This window comes from Trichomycterus rosablanca, chromosome 13 (genome assembly GCF_030014385.1).
Source record: "Trichomycterus rosablanca isolate fTriRos1 chromosome 13, fTriRos1.hap1, whole genome shotgun sequence".
Lineage (NCBI taxonomy): Eukaryota > Metazoa > Chordata > Actinopteri > Siluriformes > Trichomycteridae > Trichomycterus > Trichomycterus rosablanca.
In genome coordinates, this window is record NC_086000.1 from 13300577 (window position 1) to 13326127 (window position 25551).

Consider the following 25551-nt stretch of genomic DNA (forward strand, 5'->3'; position numbering starts at 1 on the left):
AGGTTTTTAGACATTTGTGTTAATTTATTAAAAATGTAATGTAAAATATCATATGTACACAAGCGTGCACACCCTTTGATATGACACCCAAAAGTGAGCTGAGGTGCATTTTGTTTTCACTGATACTGCTTGAGATGTTTCCACAATTTAATTGGAGTTCAGCAGTGGTAAATTCAATTGATTGGACATGATTGGGGATTGCCAACACCTGCCTATATAAGGTCCCTCAGTTAACAGTGCATATCAGAGCAAACTCCAAGCCAAAGGAAGTCAAAGGAATCCAACCTGAAGGAGCTAAAAGGATATGCTAAGAGGAATGGGCAAAAATGTCCAGAAACAAGTGTGCCAAGCTCATAGCTTCTTTCCCAAGATGCCTTAAAGCTGTAATTGCTGCCAAAGGTGCATCAACCAAGTATTAGGCTAAGGGTGTGTACAGATATGTAACCCCTATGAGTCTGTAACGTAATAAAACGTGGAGAAGGTGAAAGGGGTGTGCAGACTTTCCGGCTTGACTGTAAGGTGTTGGTGTGCAGTAAACTGTTTCTAGTCTTTTTCTGTTACTTGGGATCCTCTTTAAAATATTTAAGCATTGCCTTGAGTGCTTGTTGTGATTTTTACTTTAAAGAGACAGCGCAACAGTTTACATTAGTTGAGAGCTTGTCTCTAACTTACAATGTTACAATGTGGGATAATTAACTAAATTGGAATGTGCGTAGGCAAAATCGTTTGAGTAAAATTTCTGGGACAGCAGCAGAGGATGACAAAAGCTAATGTACGCTTTAACCTTGTAATATGGAATACTATTGGTTAAACAATTGTTTAAAAATTCCAACTTAATTGCTACAGTTACTAAGCACTCTTTAGGTACACATAACAAACCTTATTTCTGAAAAAAGTTGGAACATGCAAAAAGAAGATTCTGTGATTTGTAAATTGTATCAAACCTTTATTAGGCTGACACAAAGTAGAAAGAAATAAAAGGTGCAAATGGCAGCGTCTTTCATGGTGAGGCAGTGGCATGGGTGACTTGCAAATGTGTGAAGGTACCATTGGTGCGGAGCATATATTGGCATTATACTGGGATCAGGAAGACATCTTTTCCTGGGAAGTACATGATTATTTTAGCAAGATAATGCCAGGCCTCATTCTGTATGCACTACAACGTGTGGCTTTAGAGACACAGAATGTGTGTGCAAGAGGAGAAACAGACAACAGCAACCACAGACTGTTGAAGTATTTTATAAAGCAAGAATGGACAAAAATTTAACTTGCAAAACTGCAGCAGTCAGTGTTATTCCAAAAACATTCAAAAGTCTTATTAATAGCAAAGGTGATGGAACACATGGGTAAATATGCCTCTGTTCCAACATTTTTGGAGTGTGTTGCAGGCATAATATTCTAAATGCGTTTTTATTTACAAAATACAATTAAGTTGATTAGTGACTGGACCCACCTAGCTAGACGTGATCCTTAACACACCTGCAAGAAATAGAACCCATTTGCATGTATTTAACAATCAACCTGTTACCAATTCACCTGCTTATTGTGAAATGTTTTAAAATGGTTTAACTTTTTTTTGTAATATTTATTATTTTACCATTCCAAACCTGTCCTAGTGTGTTGCAGGCATTTAATTCCTGACATTCAAAATTTGTTTATATTACAATCAAGTTGATCATTGCAAACACTGGAAATATTTTCTTTGTACTTTTGTCAGTTTAATAAAGCTTTAAGAGAATCACTGATATTTTGGCGGGTATTTATAGAGTTCTAGTCACAATTTTGACACAATTGTGCTAATGCTGTTCTTTCTTTAGACTTTATTGTTAAATCAGATTTCCTTCCCTGTAAGCTTAGATCAGTCCATGCTTGTCACATCATTACATTAATACAGTACGTCCCATGTTTCAGGTACTGTCTCTAATAAACTTTCAATTGTTGCTGCATGCCAGTTTTTTATTTGACTAAAACTGGAGCCTAATCCCCTTTAGTTTGTTTGTACACTGCTCTGTAAACAAAATGCTTTTTTGACCACACCCCACTATAAATTCTGAGCCCCTCTATTTCTGTGTAAGGGAAGATATAAATATATAAATAAATAAATGGATGGAAATGGAAATGTGTGGAATGCCACTCAGACCCAGTACAGCAGTATTATGTGTGAAAGGTCATAACCGTTTGCTATCTGCTGTTAATCCCACAGGGCTTTATGTTTATTTTCATTTGAATGCTTTTGCAGTATGGAATAGCTTCTCTGCATTTTCTTTCTCTCTAAACCAATGTGTGCACTTTTATTTTGCTGTTCTACTGTAGTTTGGTGTATTTACAATATTGCAATATTAAAATATATAAAATACTGTATTAGAAACACATTTTTTACATTTGCTTTGACTTTTATTTTATTGCAGACAGTATAAACCCAATATATTTCATGTTTATCTGGTCAATTGTATTTCTTTTGTTAATATACTGTACATACAAAAAAAGTTGGGACAGGGGCAATTTAAAGAATTCAAGGATTCTGCAGGAATTTCAGTGATTAAAGGGCAAACACCGGTAATCTCTGCCCCCTTAGCTGGCACCTTATCAAGAACTGTCATTCGTTAATAGCTGATATAACCACTATATGAGGGATTACTTTGGCAAAAGTTTGTCAAGCACCACAATACAGAATTGCATTCACAAATGCTACTTTACTGTGCAAAAAAAGAAGCTTTATGTTAACCATGTCCAGAAACTGTGTCGACTTCTCTGGGCTTGGGATGGACCATCACACAGTAAAAACAAATCAGTACTTTTTATCTTTTTTGGAGAAAATGGATGCTGTGTGCTCCGGACGAAAGACAAAAGGATTTTTATGAGCAACAAGTCTAAAAGACAGGGTCTGTTATGGTGTGGGGTTGTGTCATTACCCTTGGCAAAGGTCATTTACACTTCTGTGATGGCAGCATTAACGCAGAAATGTACACTGAGATTTTAGAGCAGCATATCTTCGAAGGAAATTCTGCAATTTCCTTCGGTATCAATAAAGTGTTATCTTATCTTATCTTATCTTGCTTGATGAATGAAATTTTTTCCAGGGTACTGGATACTGGACTGGCCAGCCTGCGATTAAAAATGTGTGAAGAATTGTAAAAGACAAGCCTGAACTGTTGCACACCTTAAGATCTGTTTTCAGGAAGAACCTGAAACACTTCTTCGCTTGGTATCCTCAGTGCCAAAACATCTTGTAAGTGTTGTGAGAGGGAAAGTCAAAATTACAAAGTGGCAAATGCTTTACCATCCTAACTTTTTGGAATGTGTTGCAGGCCTGAAATGCAGGAATGAATGTATATTAACAACTAAAATAAAGTTGACCAGATAAAACATAAAATATCTTGGTTTATACTGTCTGCAATTAAATAAAACTTAAAGTAAATTAGAATAAAACTGAATTTTTTTGTACTTTTTGGTTTCTTATGTACATAGTATTTTCTAAACAGCTGAATACAACTGTAACATAATATTTAGTGTATTTTGTACCTCTTCAAAATGTGTAAGGAACTAGAAAGGTGTTAGTCTTTTTCCCTCTGCCTCTCTTATCTCCACTGCATCTCTCTTACTGTCAGTTAAAGCATTAGGACTATTCTTTAATTAATCAAAAAGAGCAGTGTGTCCTTTTCTGAAATCCCACTTGACATTTGTAACGCATCTTTTTTTAACCTGTAATGCACTTTCTGTCACTGCTGCTTGTACTCTCGTAAATAGGCAGCAAATTACAAGATGCACTTAAGTGCCACGCTGACTGCATAACATATAACACTCTCTCTCTCTCTCTCTCTCTCTCTCTCTCTCTCTCACACACACACACACTTACACACACACACTTACTCCCTCTGTATATTCACAGGACCATTACTCTGTCAGTGCTGCTATGTTTATGAATATTTAGAATGACAGTGTGTGCCTGTATATGAGAACTCGTTTCTTTCCAGAGATACAGTGTGACATATTTCCTGCTCTGAAACAGTATTCACTCCTTTTCTGGTTTCTTTTATTCTTTATTGTGGTATGTTTTCAGATCGTTATACAAAATGTGCAGTTTTATTATTTTTATTACTATTTTCAGTATTTTCTGGCTTTTACAATAACACAGAGAACATTTATAAAACTATTAAAAATATTTTGCTTTGTGTCCTGTTTCAAACAAATTTAAAGGGATTTTTAAGTCTGCTAGGCATTTGCTCTCTTTTGTGTCTTTTAAGCCATTTGAAGGTGGACATGCTCTTGTGCTTTTGATCATTGTCTTATTGCATAACTCAATTGCACTTAAGGTTTGAATTTTGGACTGATGATGAGATATTTTTCTTTAGGATTTTCTGGTAGAGAGAAGAATTTGTGGTTCAGTTAGTTTAGCCCAGAGGCAGAAAAAACTCCTCACATAATTACACTCCATCATCATGTTTAACAACTAGTATGTCCAGTCATGTAGCTTTTCAAGTTTTTGAAAGATTAGTTCACATATTTATTTGTTGTTGTTGTTGTTGTTGGCGGCAAATCTTTGTCTTTAGCTGTGGCCTGTCCATGCCTGCACCTTTTTTCTTGTGTACAGGGTGTCAAAAGTCGCAGGACACTCTTTTATTTCAGAAAGGAAAGGGAAAATGACATATCTGAATACCCCAGCAAGTAATGGGTGAGATGGCCTATCTTTTAGGCTATGTCCGGAACATGGCCGCCATCTTGAAAGCCGCCATATTGGATCAAGGGCAAGTTTTTCCAATGGGAAGGTGGTCATGTAGCACATCAAAGAAGATCAGAATTTTCTCAGAAATTTATTGCCGTAATCAGATTTGCAATATCTCTTGTGGTTCAAAAGTTATTAACACAGAAACGTGGTTGTCAAACATTAACCAAGAACGTTCCATGTGATGCACAGCTATTTGACATGTCAATGTGTTGTCCCTGGTGCTGAACACAGAGCTGAAGGTGCTGGATCCAATCGTTATGAACCCGCATGAGAATCTCTGGAGAAATGCTGTCACAAGCCTCCACGATGCGATGCTGAAGGTGGTGTTTGTTGCGAATTTTCTCAGCATACACAAACCACGACGGCCAGTCCAATGACCAGGGAATTGAATATCGAGCCACTGATGAACACCTGCTCCGTAGTGTGGTGGAGCCCCATCCTGTTGAAAATGACAGGGGAAACTGCCATCTTCGGTCAGAATGGATGGGAACACAGTTTCCAGTAGCATTGTCAGGTAGCACTGAGCATTTAGGGTATATTGGTATGAAGAATCCGTATAAGGGATGACTGGCTGAGAAAATCTGCAACAAACACCACCTTCAGCACCGCATCGTGGAGGCTTGTGACAGCATTTCTCCAGAGATTCTCATGCGGGTTCATAATGATTGGATCCAGCGCCTTCAGCTCTGTGTTTAGCACCAGGGAAAACACATTAAACACGTCAAATAGCTGTGCATCACAGGGAACGTTCTTGGTTGTTGTTTGACAACCACAAGAGGTATTGCAAATCTGATTGCAGCAATCAATTTCTGATCAAAATTCTGGTCTTCTTTGATATGCTACATGACCACCTTCCTATTGGAAAAACTTGCCCTTGATCCAATACGGCGGCTTTCAAGATGGCGGCCATGTTCCGGACATAGACTAAAAGATAGGCCACCTCACCCATTACTTGCTGGGGTATTCAGATATATCATTTTCGCTTTCGTTTCTGAAATAAAAGAGTGTCCTGTGACTTTTGACTCACCCTGTATATGTAAAATTCCTGCTTTTAACTTTGATGCTTGGAGGCTTGCTAATTAAAAGTGAATTATGTTGTAGTAAGCAGAGAGCTGGCAGAGCTGGTACAGTAGCAATATCATTTCCCAAAGTGTGGGATGAAATAGCTGCTTCTGCCCTTGGTAGTGATGTGTGTGTGTGTGTGTGTGTGCATCTGTTTTTGTAATAGGGAAGATTGCAGTCTGGTAGCTCTGCACAATTTTGCTTTTGTTCTTGTCTTTGAACTGCCTGACTCACCAAGATCTTGACTGAGGCAAAAAGGTCAAGGTTAGCCTGCAAATTGCCTCAAAGCAATCAGCTTTCCTGCAGGGCATGTGTGGTTGTCAGTGCGATAGAGCATACACTACTGTAGGAAACAAATTTGTGTGTGTTGTGTTTTGCTGCTATCGCTGAGATGAAGTGGTGGTTAGGATGCAGAAAAGGATAAGGTTTTGGGAATTTTGATTGTAGAGTCACAGGAAGGTCTGTCACTTCAGTTGCAGTTGCAGTTGTTCAACGGTCAGTGATGTAGTAAAACCAGTACACAATTTTTTAAGGGATTTACATTTTACCGTCCACACTCAAGAGCTTCCTGTAAAGGATTATTTGTGTTAAAATTTTGTGAATAAAATGTCTTTGACAACAACAACATTCTGATGTTTTATAAAGCACTGTTGAATTATCTTAGCAGTGGGAGGATATTCTTCATATGTAACATGCCTCTGGTGGAATTTTACAATCCTCTAAAATTTTAATAGGACTGTTTTAGAAACCAGACTTGAATTATTTTGGTTTAATGCTAAGTGTTATTTTGTTACAACATCCATACTTAGTTTTTGGGCAGATGGGATCAGATTATCTCCTTATATGCCTGGTACATCATTCATGTTAATTTTATTGACATGCTTATACCTTTTAAATCCCACTTGGCCTTCATAACATTATAACATCATTCACACATCATTGAGAAGAGAATGAAAATGCACTTTAGTGCCAGGTAATTTTAAGTTTATTTAAATAACTAATGCACATTCAAACCAGGGACACAAGCTAACACGATTTATAAAATATATAACAAAGTGTCGTTTGGTTTCCTGTGTAAAAAAAAAAATGCTTAATGAATATCACAACCAAGAATCAACATTCTGGAAAAAGCAATAATTTTACTGGTACATTTACATTTTCATTTTCGGCATTTAGCAGACGCTTTTATCCAAAGCGACTTACATTACAGTTACAGTATACAGTGTGAGCAATTGCGGGTTAAGGGCCCAGCTCAAGGGCCCAACAGCAGCAACCTGGCAGTGGTGGGGCTTGAACCAGCGACCTTCTGGTTACTAGTCCAGTACCTTAACCGCTAGGCTACTGCTTGCCCCTGGTATTTGTAATAAGTTAAACAAAAACCTCCTTGCCAGAGCTAATGTTAACACAGCTTCTGTCAGCATCTATACACAGAAAATAAATAGATAAAATAAATAAACATCTTAATATAATGCATTTGTGGTAGGTTTAAATTGGAATAGTTCATTTTTAAATTCTAACACCTCTAAATTAGATCCAGTAAATCATTCATTGATGTAGATGGAAGTAACCATGCTACGACAACATCATCAACAACAGTGTTTATTCTATATAAATATAAATTTGCTTTCAAACTACTAAAAAATTTAAATACATCAGTTACAGGTGTAATTCATTGTACAAGCTGCCAAATAACTGTGGATGACTCCACAGAATGCATTTTCTTCAGTTGGAAGAACAATAGTGGTGTGATTTACAGTGATGGGGTGGTTTAATGGTAAATGTACTGGACTGTTGACCGGAAGGTTGAGGGTTTAAGTTCCACCTTTTCTGAAGCGCAACTAAGCAAGCCCCTAATCAGTTGCTTTTATCATAATCTATCTCAATTCTAAGTTGCTTTCGATGAAGGTGTCAATAAAAATAAGTGGTGTAACATTTACACCACTCTGGACATTACTTGACAGTGCAGATAAAGACCTGTAACCTCTAAATGTTTTCATGTCTCACTGTGAGCTACAGTCTATAGCAGGTCTAACAAAGCAGAAAGTTACACAAGTACTATGTTGAAAGTCATCAAGTTTGTAAATTTGACCCTAGTAGACTGCCAATGTTTGATCTAAATAATGCATACACGCTTGATTATAAGTACTTTTTAGCAACTGATTCAGATAAAATTCTGGTACTTTTGGCCATATAGTGTAGCTATAGAAAGGCAAAGTCACTTGATCCCATGTGGTATCATATCATAGCTCCTGTAATATTACAATCCTACAGTCAAAGTAATATGCCAGCAAGATGTATTAATTCCTGCTGTGGAACTGTCCAACAATATTTTTGAACTTTGAAAGCCAGCTGGATTGCTCACCATGGGTCGCTGCAGCACAAACCTGTTTTTTTCCTCTTTTTTCCCTCTCTTTTATCTTTTAGTCTTTTCTCTATAATTATTAGCACAGTAAAGGAAAATTAATTAATTCTTGACAATTATTTTATGATTATACATGAATTGCTATGTCTAAGAAGGAGGGGGTATGGACGAAGCCCTGCAACGCTATTTCTGCCTTGGACCAAAAGTTTGTGAACATATAGGGCCAAAAGTATGTGGACACCTTTTATATAATAATTGTAAGTGTTTGACACACCCATTGCTAGCAGGCGTGTAAAATCAATTATATACAACAAATGATGTTTCCAAACTTTTGGCAACAGTCAGCCAACATCAGTGCCTGACCTCACCAATGCTCTTTTGATTAAATGGGCACATATTCCCACATACACAGTCCAAGATATTGTGAAAAGGCTTTTCTTTAGCTGTAGGTGGAGGGCAAACTCTATATTAACGCTCATGAATTTGAAATTATATGTCCAACAAGCTCATGATCAGGTGTCAACATACTTTGACCATGTAGTGTATAAAACCTTAGGGGATTGTTATGGATATGCTGGGATGTTTACACAGTTATTACACACAGTAGTATATTATTGTTCAGCCCCCATTTCCCACTTAAACTCTTTTAAAAAGATGTTCTGCTTTGATCACACCCTTATTATTCAGTAACTGTAAAGTTCTCCTTGTGCATATGTTTAACAGGTGGAAATAGAAAAGCTGGACTACCACCACTACCTTCCTCTGTTCTTTGATGGCCTGTGTGAGACGTGCCACCCATATGAATTCTTTGCTCGGCAGGGAGTGCATGACATGCTGGAACACGGGGGCCCCAAAATCCTTCCAGTCATCCCTCAACTCATCATTCCTATAAAAAGTAAGAAAGAAAACTTCAATTAATTTTATAATAAATATAGCACTAAAGATAAAAGCAATGCAATATAACAGTAATCATGTCAATATTATGCTATTATAATTGTGATGTGGCTCAGCTGCTAAAGTAGTTCTTCAGTGAGCCACGTTAAACGTTCTTCTGTGTACTTCTGCATTGTAATTTTGACTGGCAGAGGGGGCACAGAGGTACAGATGATTGATGTGTCAGTTTCTCTTAATTAACAATCATTTAAGGCCTCATTAAGTCTGTGAGCATTAATTTGCTCCAGGTAGGAGTTTTTCTACCTCTCACAGTTTCTTCTTGCCAGCTCCTTTGTTGTGTAACACTGAAAGCCTGTGTGTGAGTGTGTGCTCCTGTGTGCCACGCCCCCTCTTCATGAGCACACTCAGAGAGAGCTCTGAGCCTCAGGATTGGTCCCTTGCTGCTAATTGCTGGCAGCTGCACCTCGTCTGGGAAGAGAAGCCTGGGACATTTTAGAATGCAGCTTCTCTTCAGACTTTGGGAACTATTGGACTTCGATGTTGGTTTGGCTCTGTGTGGCTCAGGTTTGGTCTCTCTCATCATGTTAAGTCATGTTTCTAGGTCTTTCTAAGTCATGTTAAGTCATGTTAAGTCATGTTAAGTCATGCCAAGTTATGTTTCTAGGTCTTGCTAAGTTAGGCTAAGTTATGTTAAAGTCATGCTAAGTTATGTTAAAGTTATGCTAAGTCATGTTAAAGTCATGCTAAGTCATGCTAAGTCATGTTAAGTCATGCTAAGTTATGCTAAGTCATGTTAAGTCAAGTTATGCTAAGTCATGTTAAGTCGTGTTTCTAGCTCATCATGTTATGCTCTCTTTACTAGTTCTTGTGATTAGCTTTTGTTAATAATAAATCTTGGTTTAAGTTATACATCTCTGTGTGTGTGTCCGCCCCCTTTGTCTCGCCTAAGCCACCCATTCGTGACAGAATTGTTCCCCAAACAAGGACTCAGCGAGATGTTTTTTGTTCATGTCTTCCCGGAGTATAACTCCATGAGGTTTCCTCAAACCTTACCGCTTAGTAGGCCAGCTCCATATGATGGAAGCAACCCGTTTGTCGACGGCTTCCTCTTACAGAGCCAGCTCTACCTGCAGAACCTTTTGGACCCCCAGCCAGCTGAAATCGACAAGGTGCGATTTATGATGTCTAGGCTAAGGGGTGCCGCTCGTGAGTGGGCCAGGCAGTTGTGGTCTGACAGGGGAGTTGTGCTGATCTCAGTTAAGGTGTTTGAGGGCCTCATGAGAGCAAAATTTTCATGCAGCAAAGCGCCCACTGCAGCTTATACCCGGCATCCAGTGCCCACTGGGGATGTTAAATTTCCCCCAGTGCCCACTGCTGATGTGGTCCGGGTGCCAGTGCCCGCTATTAATGCTCGTGACCGTCCCATGTCCATGTTAGGAGCCAGTCAGGATCGTTTGTTAAGTATTGCTCCTTGTAAAGACCCCAAGGGCTCCAGGGGTCCTTCTGTTTGTTTGCCAGTTCCAGGTATTCAGGTTCAGGTCAGTCAGCCGGTCATGTCTTGTCCGTCTGTCCAAGTTAGTCATGTTTCCAAGTCAGTTTCCAGAAGTTCTAGTTTGTCTAGTCATGTTCCTTGTAAAGATCCCAATAGCTCCAGGGGTCCTTCTGCCTGTTCATCGGCTCCAGTTTCAGGTACTCAAGTTCAGGTGAGTCCTCTGCTGGTCCCGTCTGTTTCCTTGACTCATAGTCAGCCTAGGTCTATGTCTAAGAAAGTCCATGGCCGTACCCTGCCAGTTCAGTCCATGTCATGTTCGCCAGTTCCAGGTATTCAGGTTCAGGTCGGTCAGCCTGTCATGTCTTGTCCGTCTGTTCAAGTTAGTCATGGCTCTAAGTCAGGTTCCATGAGTTCTAGTTTGTCTAGTCCTGTTCCTTGTTTGTTTGTCTCTGTCGGTCGTAGGTGTCATTCAGCAGGTCAGGGTTTCAGAAACAGTCTGTCTATGCTTTCGGGCCCTCCTGCCAACCAGACAGAGTCAAACGGTTCCAAGTCCTCTCCAGTTTTGTTTCCTGTTAAAGTTCCAAGCTTAATGTTCCAGTCTGCAGAGTTCAAACCATAGTCTACTACAGACAATTCTCCTTCAGCTCTGATGCTGCCGCCACCAGGTTCCAAGCAGCTGATTCACGAAACCTCTTCAGGTCCCAAGCAACTGATTCAAGACGAATCTTCAGGTTCCAAGCAACTGATTCAAGACGAATCTTCAGGTTCCAAGCAACTGATTCAAGATGAATCTTCAGGTTCCAAGCAACTGATTCAAGATGAATCTTCAGGTTCCAAGCAACTGATTTTAAGACGAATCTTCAGGTTCCAAGCAACTGATTCAAGACGAATCTTCAGGTCCCAAGCAGCTGATTGAAGACGAATCTTCAGGTTCCAAGCAGCTGATTCAAGATGTAGCTCCAGAGTTCAAGCAGCCGAATCACGATGTCCCTCCAGGGTTCAAGCAGCTGATTCACGACGTCCCTCCAGGGTTCAAGCAGCTGATTCACGACGTCCCTCCAGGGTTCAAGCAGCTCATTCCGGACGCCTCTCCAGGCTCCTTGCAGCTTATTCAAGATGTTTTTCCAGTGTTTTTGCAGCTGATTCCGGACGCCTCTCCAGGGTCCTCACAGCTGACTCCCGAAGCCTCTTCGCCAGGCTCCACGCAGCTGACTCCCGAAGCCTCTTCGCCAGGCTCCACGCAGCTGACTCCCGAAGCCTCTTTGCCAGGCTCCACGCAGCTGACTCCCGAAGAGGATGCTTCTGAACTATTGTTGGCTGGTTTTCTGTCGGCAGCCTGCGTTACCGCACTTATGTCATGCCTGCCTCAAGATGTACTTAATGACTTTAAATTTGCCCCTCAGGGTCCGGGGCCTCTTGTTGGGTTTTTTTATTTGGGCACGCCAGGAGGCGTGCCTTTGGGGGGGACATCTGTAACACTGAAAGCCTGTGTGCTCCTGTGTGCCACGCCCCCTCTCCATGAGCACACTCGGAGAGCTCTGAGCCTCAGGATTGGTCCCTTGCTGCTAATTGCTGGCAGCTGCACCTGTCTGGGAAGTGAAGCCTGGGACATTTAAGAATGCAGCTTCTCTTCAGACTTTGGGAACTATTGGACTTCGACGTTTGGCTCTGTGTGGCTCAGGTTTGGTCTCTCTCGTCATGTTAAGTCATGTTTCTAGGTCTTTCTAAGTCATGTTAAGTCATGTTAAGTCATGCCAAGTTATGTTTCTAGGTCTTGCTAAGTTAGGCTAAGTTATGTTAGTCATGCTAAGTTGTCATGCTAAGTTGTCATGCTAAGTCATGCTAAGTCATGCTAAGTCATGCTAAGTCATGCTAAGTCATGTTAAGTTATGCTAGGTCCAGTCATGTTGAGTCATGTTGAGTCATGTTGAGTCATGCTAAGTCATGCTAAGTCATGTTAAGTCAAGTTATGCTAAGTCATGTTAAGTCGTGTTTCTAGCTCATCATGTTATGCTCTCTTTACTAGTTCTTGTGATTAGCTTTTGTTAATAATAAATCTTGGTTTAAGTTATACATCTCTGTGTGTGTGTCCGCCCCCTTTGTCTCGCCTAAGCCACCCATTCGTGACAGAATTGTTCCCCAAACAAGGACTCAGCGAGATGTTTTTTGTTCATGTCTTCCCGGAGTATAACTCCATGAGGTTTCCTCAAACCTTACCGCTTAGTAGGCCAGCTCCATATGATGGAAGCAACCCGTTTGTCGACGGCTTCCTCTTACAGAGCCAGCTCTACCTGCAGAACCTTTTGGACCCCCAGCCAGCTGAAATCGACAAGGTGCGATTTATGATGTCTAGGCTAAGGGGTGCCGCTCGTGAGTGGGCCAGGCAGTTGTGGTCTGACAGGGGAGTTGTGCTGATCTCAGTTAAGGTGTTTGAGGGCCTCATGAGAGCAAAATTTTCATGCAGCAAAGCGCCCACTGCAGCTTATACCCGGCATCCAGTGCCCACTGGGGATGTTAAATTTCCCCCAGTGCCCACTGCTGATGTGGTCCGGGTGCCAGTGCCCGCTATTAATGCTCGTGACCGTCCCATGTCCATGTTAGGAGCCAGTCAGGATCGTTTGTTAAGTATTGCTCCTTGTAAAGACCCCAAGGGCTCCAGGGGTCCTTCTGTTTGTTTGCCAGTTCCAGGTATTCAGGTTCAGGTCAGTCAGCCGGTCATGTCTTGTCCGTCTGTCCAAGTTAGTCATGTTTCCAAGTCAGTTTCCAGAAGTTCTAGTTTGTCTAGTCATGTTCCTTGTAAAGATCCCAATAGCTCCAGGGGTCCTTCTGCCTGTTCATCGGCTCCAGTTTCAGGTACTCAAGTTCAGGTGAGTCCTCTGCTGGTCCCGTCTGTTTCCTTGACTCATAGTCAGCCTAGGTCTATGTCTAAGAAAGTCCATGGCCGTACCCTGCCAGTTCAGTCCATGTCATGTTCGCCAGTTCCAGGTATTCAGGTTCAGGTCGGTCAGCCTGTCATGTCTTGTCCGTCTGTTCAAGTTAGTCATGGCTCTAAGTCAGGTTCCATGAGTTCTAGTTTGTCTAGTCCTGTTCCTTGTTTGTTTGTCTCTGTCGGTCGTAGGTGTCATTCAGCAGGTCAGGGTTTCAGAAACAGTCTGTCTATGCTTTCGGGCCCTCCTGCCAACCAGACAGAGTCAAACGGTTCCAAGTCCTCTCCAGTTTTGTTTCCTGTTAAAGTTCCAAGCTTAATGTTCCAGTCTGCAGAGTTCAAACCATAGTCTACTACAGACAATTCTCCTTCAGCTCTGATGCTGCCGCCACCAGGTTCCAAGCAGCTGATTCACGAAACCTCTTCAGGTCCCAAGCAACTGATTCAAGACGAATCTTCAGGTTCCAAGCAACTGATTCAAGACGAATCTTCAGGTTCCAAGCAACTGATTCAAGATGAATCTTCAGGTTCCAAGCAACTGATTCAAGATGAATCTTCAGGTTCCAAGCAACTGATTTTAAGACGAATCTTCAGGTTCCAAGCAACTGATTCAAGACGAATCTTCAGGTCCCAAGCAGCTGATTGAAGACGAATCTTCAGGTTCCAAGCAGCTGATTCAAGATGTAGCTCCAGAGTTCAAGCAGCCGAATCACGATGTCCCTCCAGGGTTCAAGCAGCTGATTCACGACGTCCCTCCAGGGTTCAAGCAGCTGATTCACGACGTCCCTCCAGGGTTCAAGCAGCTCATTCCGGACGCCTCTCCAGGCTCCTTGCAGCTTATTCAAGATGTTTTTCCAGTGTTTTTGCAGCTGATTCCGGACGCCTCTCCAGGGTCCTCACAGCTGACTCCCGAAGCCTCTTCGCCAGGCTCCACGCAGCTGACTCCCGAAGCCTCTTCGCCAGGCTCCACGCAGCTGACTCCCGAAGCCTCTTTGCCAGGCTCCACGCAGCTGACTCCCGAAGAGGATGCTTCTGAACTATTGTTGGCTGGTTTTCTGTCGGCAGCCTGCGTTACCGCACTTATGTCATGCCTGCCTCAAGATGTACTTAATGACTTTAAATTTGCCCCTCAGGGTCCGGGGCCTCTTGTTGGGTTTTTTTATTTGGGCACGCCAGGAGGCGTGCCTTTGGGGGGGACATCTGTAACACTGAAAGCCTGTGTGCTCCTGTGTGCCACGCCCCCTCTCCATGAGCACACTCGGAGAGCTCTGAGCCTCAGGATTGGTCCCTTGCTGCTAATTGCTGGCAGCTGCACCTGTCTGGGAAGTGAAGCCTGGGACATTTAAGAATGCAGCTTCTCTTCAGACTTTGGGAACTATTGGACTTCGACGTTTGGCTCTGTGTGGCTCAGGTTTGGTCTCTCTCGTCATGTTAAGTCATGTTTCTAGGTCTTTCTAAGTCATGTTAAGTCATGTTAAGTCATGCCAAGTTATGTTTCTAGGTCTTGCTAAGTTAGGCTAAGTTATGTTAGTCATGCTAAGTTGTCATGCTAAGTTGTCATGCTAAGTCATGCTAAGTCATGCTAAGTCATGCTAAGTCATGCTAAGTCATGTTAAGTTATGCTAGGTCCAGTCATGTTGAGTCATGTTGAGTCATGTTGAGTCATGCTAAGTCATGCTAAGTCATGTTAAGTCAAGTTATGCTAAGTCATCTTAAGTCGTGTTTCTAGCTCATCATGTTATGCTCTCTTTACTAGTTCTTGTGATTAGCTTTTGTTAATAATAAATCTTGGTTTAAGTTATACATCTCTGCGTGTGTGTCCGCCCCCTTTGTCTCGCCTAAGCCACCCATTCGTGACATGTTGGCAAACCTGTTCTTCTTTTAAACCATTTTTTTTCATTGGCATGTAATGCCAGCATAACTGTTTCTTTCTGGACCCTGACCATAAATCAATGTTATGTATGAGCTGCATCAATTGCTGTGGTTGGGGTGCTGAAGGCTCGTGCACTGAAGGCTTGTTCTGAAGGTTACCTGTCTTTCCTTTTTTTCTGAAAACAGAGCTGTCGAGATTGCTGGTGCAGTCTATCATATTGTAACGACCTGTTCTCAGTTCTGCTCTACTCTTTTTCATCAACTTTCTTCATTGTGAGTTGCGAATGTTTTTGTGTCTATCATTTGGTCAAAAGTATGTGGACACTTCTTAATTATTAACATGTTTTAGATTAATTGCTAGAAGGAGTGAAATAAATGATATACATTATATACTTTTATCTTTGGTTCCAGCATTACTGGGCCTCTGTGCACAAAACAATGTTCATAAAAAGGTAATTCAACAAATTTGGCATAAAGGAACTTAGGGTGAGCTCTATTTAAAGACCTTACCTTATCCGCACTATAGAACTTGGAATCTTAATTGTGAGACATTTGCATTTCTTGTGCCTAATTAAAGATTTGTTGCTACAAAAATGCATTCCCTCAGACTCAAATTAGGCTCTGCTGCTAGCCTCCTTACTAGCGTTCTTTAAAAGATATTGTCAATTAAAATCATTTATAGCAAGATATCAGTTGTGTAGAGAGAAGCTAAAGACTTCAGCAACCTTAATTATTAAAGCATAACTAAAAGAGAGCTAGGAGGTACCACAGCCATTATGGCTCTCAGTACATCAGCAACAAACCTGGGTGATCACATGAGAGAGGCAGAACAACAGCAGCCAAACATCCCTGCACCATTGTCTATATTCCGGGTGGTACCAGAATGTCTTGACCCCAGGACCGGAGCCACACATTTTTGGTCTGTAAAGACTTTCATTCTGGACTTTTTTTTTGAAAATTTGAGACTGTGTCTGAATCTCGGACAGAGGTGTGGACATTATTCCAAAGTTGTGGGGCCATGTATGAGAACCCTTTTTCCCCTGCTGTGATTTTTTTTTAATTGTAGAAACTATAAGTACCTTGTGAATGAAGTAAATGTGCTGCTGCATTTTGAGCCTACTGGTATGTCAGCTTTTTAAGTTCTGTAGCTGCAAGTGGTTTTGTCCTGGAGTTCTCCTGTCTTATTGTGTGGAGGGCAGTGTTACTGCTCTATAATGTGGTTGCTTGTCTTTCTATTATTGAGTCTCACATTGGGTTGTGGATTGGTTTGGTTTTTATTTGTTAATTTAGCTTTATTATTGCATTACATTAGTTTGTTTTTGTGTTCCCTTTGTTCTCTTTGTTTCCTGGTGAACTCCCACAATTAAGTTAATCGTCTAATATTTTCAGATGCAGGGTTACACTTGGCGCCCCTGTCAAGAGAACAGTTTCCTTTATTGTTTCATTTTTGGTGCACCAACATTTCCAGACTTTTTTTATTTTTCCAGACATCCAGAGTTTTTAATGTACTTTTTTTTTTTCTTCATTTAATTTGCATCAGTATTTCTCTCTCACATGCTGCATGGACAGCCTTCAATGTCTTAATCCTCTTATTTTTCCTACGCAGCAATATCTGTGCAATGGCTTCTTGTAAATGCACACACACACACTTAAACACAGACGCACAGACAGAGCTGTGATAATGGAATTTTAAGTGGGTACTTTCTTACTGGACCTTGATTAATTGTGCACTTTCTGGCCTGAGTGTGCAGTAAAGCCCATCAACAGCGGTCTTAGCACCACACTAATTATTGCTGGGAGATATGCTGGGTGAGAAAAGAAGTCAGCGAGAGAGCACACTGTCAGAGTTATGGAAATGTTTGGACTGCACCTGAAATTCATCAAACAACTTCAAAAAGCTTTTGGACTCTAGGTGTATAATTGAAGTCAAGAGCACAAAATGATTTGTTCAGAGTATTTAGTTTAATACAGTTTTGTGTCAGAGGTTACAGAGTGCCACTGATTGACTTGTATTGTTCTTTTTGACAAGATTCTTCACTTTTTTTTTTACTAATAGCATTTACAGAAGATTGTATCTTTCAGTTTAGCTAAATAAACAGTTTTCTTTACTTTGCATGAAGGACCCTCTATTCTAGCCGTCTCTAAAAAAATTATTTAGGTTTTACCATGCTTAATGTCCACTTTAGACAGCAAATTCAGACTTCCTTTCTGTTTATCTGTATATACAACCTTTCTTACATTTACTTTGACTTTTATTTCATTGCAGACAGGATGAATTTTTAAGATATTTCATGTTTTATCTGCTCGTCTTCATTTCATTTATTAATAAACATCCATTCCTGCATTTCAGGCCTGCAACACATTCCAAAAAAAGTTGGGACAGTAGAGCATTTACCACTTTGTAATGTTGCCATTCCTTTTCAACACACTTAAAGGACTTTTTGGCCCTGAGGATACCAAGTGATTTAGTGTTTCAGCTTTTATTTTGTTCCATTCTTCCTGCAAACACGTCTTAAGATGTGCAACATTACGGGGTCGTCGTTGTTGCATTGTTCGCTTCAAAATTCTCCACACATTCTCCATTGGAAACAGATCAGGACTGCAGGCAGGCCAGGCCAGTACCCGTACTCTCTTCTTCCGCAGCCATGCCTTTGTCTTGTTGAAAAATGCATGGACGTCCCTGGAAAAGATGGCATCTTGAAGGCAGCATATGTTGCTCTAAGATCTCAATGTACTTTTCTGCTTTAATGCTGCCATCACAGAAGTGTATATTACCTTTGCCAAGGGCACTGACACAGCCCCATACCATGACAGACCCTGGCTTTTGGACTTGTTGCTGATAACAGTCTGGATGGTCCTTGTCGTATTTGGTCCGGAGAACACGGAGTCCATTTTTTCCAAAAAAAGACCTGGAATGCTGATTCATCTGACCACAATACACGTTTCCACTGTGTGATGGTCCATCCTAGATGCCTCAGAGCCCAGAGAAGTCGATGCCACTTTTGGACATGGTTAACATAAGGCTTCTTTTTTGCACAGTAAAGTTCCTTCAAAGGCATTTCTTTCTTTGAGGTACATTGTTTTTAAACATTTCAATCATTTTCTCACGTGTTGACTAACTGGAGATCCTCTGATCATCTTTGCTCATCAGTCTCAGCCTTTCCTGGATGCTGCTTCTGTACCAAACCATGATTACAATCACTTGTTGACATCACCTGTTTGGAATCACATGATTTTTTTAGTTTTTTTTTTTTTTTTACCTCATTACTAGCCCTAAATTTCCCTCGTCCCAACTTTTTTTGGAATGTGTTGCAGGCCTGAAATGCAGGAATGGAGGTATATTAACAAATTAAATGAAGTTGAGCAGATAAAACATGAATTATCTTGGGTTGAAACTTTTTGCAATAAAATAAAAGTCAAAGTAAATGTAAGGAACACTGCATTTTTATTTTATTTGCATTTTCCATACTGTCCCAACTGTTTTCTGATTTGGGGTTGTAGTTATGTTTTACCATCTAACTACCAATTGAATTGATAAAGTCTGTTTTTTAATATGTTTGTGCTTTGTGATTGGTCCTGCATGATTTTTTTTGCTGTGCCCTTCATGCCCTTACAGACTTCTCTTATTTGTGCTGTTACCGTGTCTACAGAACGTGACTTCAGGAAGATATTTTGCATAACAACCCTGAAACTGAAAAATACTTTTCTTTATCGGTTTCTTTATCTGTATTTTTACTAATTCAGTGTTTTTTGGGTAGAAGTCTATCAGCATGGAACATCTTAACTTGGCAGTCTTTGTCCACTCTTCTTTGCAAAAGCGCTCCAAATCTGACAGATTGCGAGATGACTCTTCAGGTCATAGCTTCCGTCTTGCCAATCTATCCCACATCAAAGACATTTGAAGATACCAAAAGATTGTTGTCACATGTGGTAACAACCAGTACTTGGCAGAAATTCCTGCAGTTCCTATAATGCATATGTAGGCCTCCTGACAGCCTCCTGGACCAGTCTTTTTATCAATTTTGGATGAACATCCAGTTCTTGGAAATGTCCGTGGTATGTTCCATGGTATATGTAATGCCTTTTAATTTTTTGTACCCTTATCCTGACTGATACCTTTCAACAAAAAAAGCTCTTTGCAGACTATGCCTTTATCGTAAGATGCCACTAGGTAAATGTCAGGAAAATCCTACCAGAACAACTGAACTTTATTATTAATTTCAAGTCTCTTAAATTGATGGTAGGTGTCACTGAGTATTTTACATGCATTTGAATATGATTGGTTAATTCTGAACACAGCTACATTTCTTATTATAAGAGGGTGTGTACACTTATGTGTTATGGGGCTAGACACACACCTGCAAAAATGAAAAAGAACTCTGGTATAAATGGCTAAAAACCTTGTCTAAAAACAACTAACAAAAAAGGGGATAATCACAAAGTAATAGAAACGAAGTAACAAATGAATGACACAAAAACAGGCTGCTCTGGTCGTCTGCAACAAGCCAGAAAAGTTAGAAAAGGAAAAGTTAGGGAACCCTCATAACATACAGATTTGGCCATGCATAAGCGGAACCCCTACTGGACCAACTGTCGCGCCCTGCCATGAAGTGGATTTACGAGGGTGGTCCACTACGGAAAAGGGATCTTATGCCACAACTGGGGCAATCTGCTCTTCCATGGGGGTTTAAAGTGACACCAAAAGGCTGCAACACTGGGGCAAATTCCCAGAAAGCTAAAGAATGCTGGCAACACACACCAGCGTTAGACCTGAGCAGATTGAGCAAGGAGCTGGTAAAACTGAGGGTTAAACCGTGATACAGAAGAACTTCCACCTGGAGCAAATTAACACTCACAAGGCTGAAGAGAGACTGGCACATTAATTATCTGTGCCTCTGTGCCCCTCTCTACCTGCCAAAAATGACAACGCTTGACTCTTAACATGGGTCAGCTGTTGAATTACTTCAGCAAGTGCCACATTACACCTATGCAACCACATTATTTTTATTGTTAATTTTTTTTGTCTTAATGATTGAGGGATGTGTGGACTTTTTATATCCACTGTATCTGATATAAAATATATGTTATTGTAATAAACACTTTTGTGTAAGTAAATACATGCTGTTTTCTCTATGTTGTTTATTCTTTTGCTGTTATATATTCAGTGCTGCTTACGTGTTAATATTTGCTTACTAAATCTGGGCTATTGCTCATATCAGTAATAGTGTAACAGTTAGGAAAGACAAGGTTAGAGGGGACTGTTTGTCCATCTAAGAAATATCATTTTCTTTTATACATTTATTGATATAATAATGTTTATAACGTTGTACACACAAAAGTAATATCAGTGCCCAGCTTTGGTTTAAAAAGCATTTTCGGTCTGTTAGAAGTCCGGCACACATTTTTTAGCAAGTTGACTAATGCAGATGTATTTCTTTCAAGAATTTGACTTAGAGCAGTTACTAAAACCCTCTAAATGTCACCCAGCTCTGGCATTTAGAGAAAACGGTGGTGTCCAAGGTCACTTGCTTTTAGAGTTCAATATGCGGCACGCTGACACATGAATTAATGATTACTTTATTCCGAGAGATTTGCAGCCGGATGCGTGCCCTGATAGATTGTTCTCTTCTCACCACTCTCTTTCCTCCTCTCGCTTTCTCCTTTCTCCGCTCTGCTCTATCCCTCCACCTGAGAGATGAATTATTGAACAATCCAGTGGGCTAAATGTCACACCTGGGGAAAATGATGTGCTGTGTTTTGCTAATTAGAATTTTATTGTTTGCGTTTGAGTCAAGGTGCTGTGAGTAAGTCATATTGAATATGCAGTCTTAATGGAGCGGGTGTACTGAATTCAGCCCTGACAGGCACTGCCGAGAGCAAATACACTGCTATGATGCTTCAAATCCTTTTAATCAAATCAGCAGATTAACTTCTTCAGTATTCTTTTATTCAACTTATTGGCTTGGGAAAAAAATATGATAAATTATAATAATAACATTAGCGGGAGTGAAATAAATTAGCAGTGTTGTATACACCATGTTCCAAATGATAATTCACATGCCATTTTTTTTTCTAAACAGGCAGTGTGTGCAAGGATTTTTTTTAGCCCCAACAGTTATATTAAAATGTGGGTGTTATTACAAGTGGAAGTCCCACATTATTATGCAGAACATTTGCAGAACATTAAATGGGCCATAATGATAGTCATGTAGTTTCCAAAAAATAAACACAACTTAAATAAAAAAATGTATATTTCCAGATTAAGTTAATTATTCATAAATGAGGTCTTCTTCAAAATTAGTTTAACAATTCTCTTATCCATTGAAGTCTGTGTATAGTTTCTGCTTGTATTTCATGTGTGGGTGCCAGTATTGCCTCCCAGAGCTGCTGTTTTGAGGTATACTGATGGCCACTCTCGTAGATCTTCCTTTTAAGCATTCTCCACAGGTTCTCAATAGGATTGGGGTCATGAGATGATGGTGGCCAAACCATGATTTTTGCCCATAGCAACTAAGGAGTCAATGGTGTTTTTTGCAGCATTGCAAATCTTTTTAAACATGGCAAAAAATGCTTAGTAAGGAAATTCACATATCGTTCAGAGGTCATTTTGACTAGACCCTAAAGGGACCTACCACGTCACTTCCCAATATTCCGGCCCAAATCATCACTCCTCCACCTCCTTGCTGACTTTGCAGTCTTGTAGGAACAGGGTGGCCGTTTACCAGCCATCCACGCTTCTCTTTGTAAGCTTTGGTTAGGGGTGGCCGAACTACAGGTTTATGCACAACTGCCAGCAAGCTTAATATAAGCACATTAATGACAGGGTGACTGTCAAGTGCCTGTATATATCAACACATCAACCAGCACTGACCAGTACAGCAAACACTGAATACTTATTGTTATGCTGTATTTAGTTAGCAATATTTAGAGTGTTAGGTACAAAATTTTTGACAAAAAAATATTATTTGGTCAAAAGTATTTGGACATCTCTACTGATTATTTTGGTGTTTTTGCCACACTCATTGCTAACATGCCTATAAAATCAATTCAGTCAAACAAATTATAAGCTTCTAAGTTTGTAACACTAATTTGGGGAAATGCCTTTTATGTTCTAGCATTAGCGCCCTGATATTAACACCACTAAACACCTTTAAGGTTAATTGCAACTTTGACTGAGAGTTAATTGAGAGGCCTTCTCATCCAAAATCAGTGCCAGACCTAACAAATGCTTTTTACTGAATGGTCATAAATTTCCACAGACACAGGCTGTTGGAACTGTAAAAAGAAAATGGGTCAACTTTATATCAGTGGCCACTGATTTGGAATGGAATGTCCAACAAGTTCATAGTCAGGTGCCTTTATACTTTTTCACAAGTGACATTGACATTCTTATTAGTGCAAAATGAGATGGTTTAAGTATCTGCTTTTCTAAGATTTACACCCAGAACATATCTAGTGTTTACACAACATTGTGGGGAACAAAACATCCAGTGAGAGGCAGTTATATAGGTCAAAATGATCTTATGGATGTAAAATGTTAAAGTTTGAGGCACATGGACTACAATCAGATGGCATTTCTATTAGACAAGAACAGGGATCTAAGGCTACAGTGGGCACCACCGGATCTGGATAGTTGGTAAATTGTGTCGTGATTTTTGTAGTGTCATGGAATTGGTAGGATCTAAATTTGTGGAATACATCTTCATTATGTCATCAGTTAAGGCTGGTGGTGATGTGTGGAATTCTTTCTTGGAACCCTTATACCAATATATTGTTTTTAAATGCCAGACCCTTATTTTCACTGCTGACCATGCACCGGACTGGTGACACCACATAGACTAGAACCTGGGTTTTATGGTAGAGTGCTAGCACATTAAAATTTATTTTTAAATAAAATTACATCGTAATCCTTTTCAGTTTTTCTGGTTATATGTCAGACTATGTAGTATACTTGTTTCTTATTTGGTGGATTAGGGCTGTGTGTGTGTGTCTAGCACTCTGGATTTGTCATCATCCTAACATTAATGAGTTTACTGTGATTGATAAGAAGAAAGAAATAGAACATGACCTTATTAGTCTAACATGACCTCAATAATATGGTTGACAGCAAGTTATTTTTTAGAGTGGAGGACTGTAGTAAAGACTAACTTATTAAACTTTTATTATTTTGTGTCCTCATGTGTGCACATAGCCCACATCATTCTACCAAGTGTATAAAGAAACACACATTTTAGGATATACAGATGTGTAGATTCATTACTGTGTGTATACACTTATGATTCACAGCATTATGAATTCCCCCCGAAAATGTTCAAATAGGCTTATTTTGTAACAGTTGTGCATGTCAGGATACATTACATGTTACCTGTAGTACACATTGAATGAAGCAGATTTGGGCAGCATTGAGACCTGAGTGACTTTGATAAGGGCCAAATCATTGTGACCAGACAATTGGATTAAACTATCTCTGTAACAGTGAGGGGTTCTCACTGGCAACCATGGTGAGCATCCATGAATCACCAACAGGGAGTATTGGAAGCTAGGAGTAATTGATGCCAGAGGACATGAAGGCTATGACAGTTGGCACAGACCAAGGAAGGGCTGCTGGGATTCAAATTGCTGATAATTTTAATACTGGTAATGAGGTGAATGTGTCACAGTACTCCTGTACACAGGGCTGTGTAGTCCTGCCTAATATTAATATTTTTTTTTCTGGGTTTCTTTTTATGTGATTGCAGACAGGATGAACCTGAGATATTTCATGCTGTGCCTGGTCAACTTCATTTCATTTATTAATAAACATCCATTCCTGCATATCAGGGCTGCAACACATTCCAAAAAAAGTTGGGACAGTAAAGCATTTACCACTTTGTAATGTTGCCATTCCTTTTCACCACACTTAAAAGACGTTTTGGCACCGAGGATACCAAGCGATTTAGTGTTTCAGCTTTTATTTTGTTCCATTCTTCCTGCAAACACGTCTTAAGATGTGCAACAGTACGGGGTCGTTGTTGTCGCATTTTTCATTTTAAAATTCTCTATTGGGGACAGGTCAGGACTGCAGGCAGGTTAGTCCAGTACCTGTACCCTCTTCTTCCACAGCCATGCCTTTGTAATGTGTGCAGCATGTGGTTTTGCATTGTTTTGTTGACAAATGCATGGACGTCCCTGGAAAAGATGACGACTTAAATGCATTCATGCTGCCATCACTGAAGGGTAAATGCCCTTTGCCAAGGGCACTGACACAGCCCCATACCATGACAGACCCGGGCTTTTGGACTTGTTGCTGATAACAGTCTGGATGGTCCTTTTTGTCTTTGGTCCAAAGCACACGGAGTCCATTATTTACAAAAAAAGACCTGGAATGTTGATTCATCTGACCACAATACACGTTTCCACTGTGTGATGGTCTATCCTAGATGCCTCAGAGCCCAGAGAAGTCGACGCCGCTTCTGGACATAAGGCTTCTTTTTTGCACAGTAAAGTTGTAAGTAGCATTTGTGCATGTAACTCCATATTGTAGAGCCTGACAAAGGTTTGCCAAAGTAATCCCTTGCCCATGTGGTTATATCAGCTATTGTTGTGTGGCGGTTCTTGATGCAGTGCCATCTGAGGGGTCAACTTAAGCTTGCGCCTTTGGCCTTGACGCACTGAAATTCCTCCTGATTCCTTAAATGGTTTAATGATATTATGCACTGTAGAGGAAGAAATATGCAAATTCCTTCCAATCTTTCTCTGAGGTACATTGTTTTTAAACATTTCAATATATTTCTCACACATTTGTTGACAAACTGGAGATCCTCTGATCATCTTTGCTCATCAAAGATTCAGCCTTTCCTGGATGCTGCTTCTGTACCAAACCATGATTACAATCACCTGTCAACATCACCTGTTTGGAATCACATCATTATTTAGTTTTTTCACCTCATTACTAGCCCTAAATTTCCCTCGTCCCAACTTTTTGGAATGTGTTGCAGGCATGAAATGCAGTAATGGATGTTTATTAACAAATGAAATTAAGTTGAGCAGATAAAACATGAATTATCTCAGGTTAATTCTATCTGAAATCAAATAAAAGTCAAAGTAAATGTAAGGAACATTGTTTTTTTGTGTGTGTTTTTTTTCATTTTCCATACTGTCCCAACTTTTTCTCATTTGGGGTTGTATTTTACTATGAGAAATTGTAATGAACATAATAACCATATCAGGGCTTCTTG

General features: G+C 40.2%; 1 protein-coding gene across 1 annotated transcript in view; it reads left to right on the plus strand.

The window, feature by feature from the left end:
- The window catches only part of pacrg (PARK2 co-regulated), a 219649-nt gene that overhangs the window by 84743 nt on the left and 109355 nt on the right, over positions 1-25551 (plus strand). Inside the window, exon 3 of the mRNA XM_063007556.1 lies at positions 8874-9045. Within this exon, the coding sequence (XP_062863626.1) occupies positions 8874-9045 (172 nt within the window). The remainder of the gene's footprint in view (positions 1-8873; positions 9046-25551) is intronic.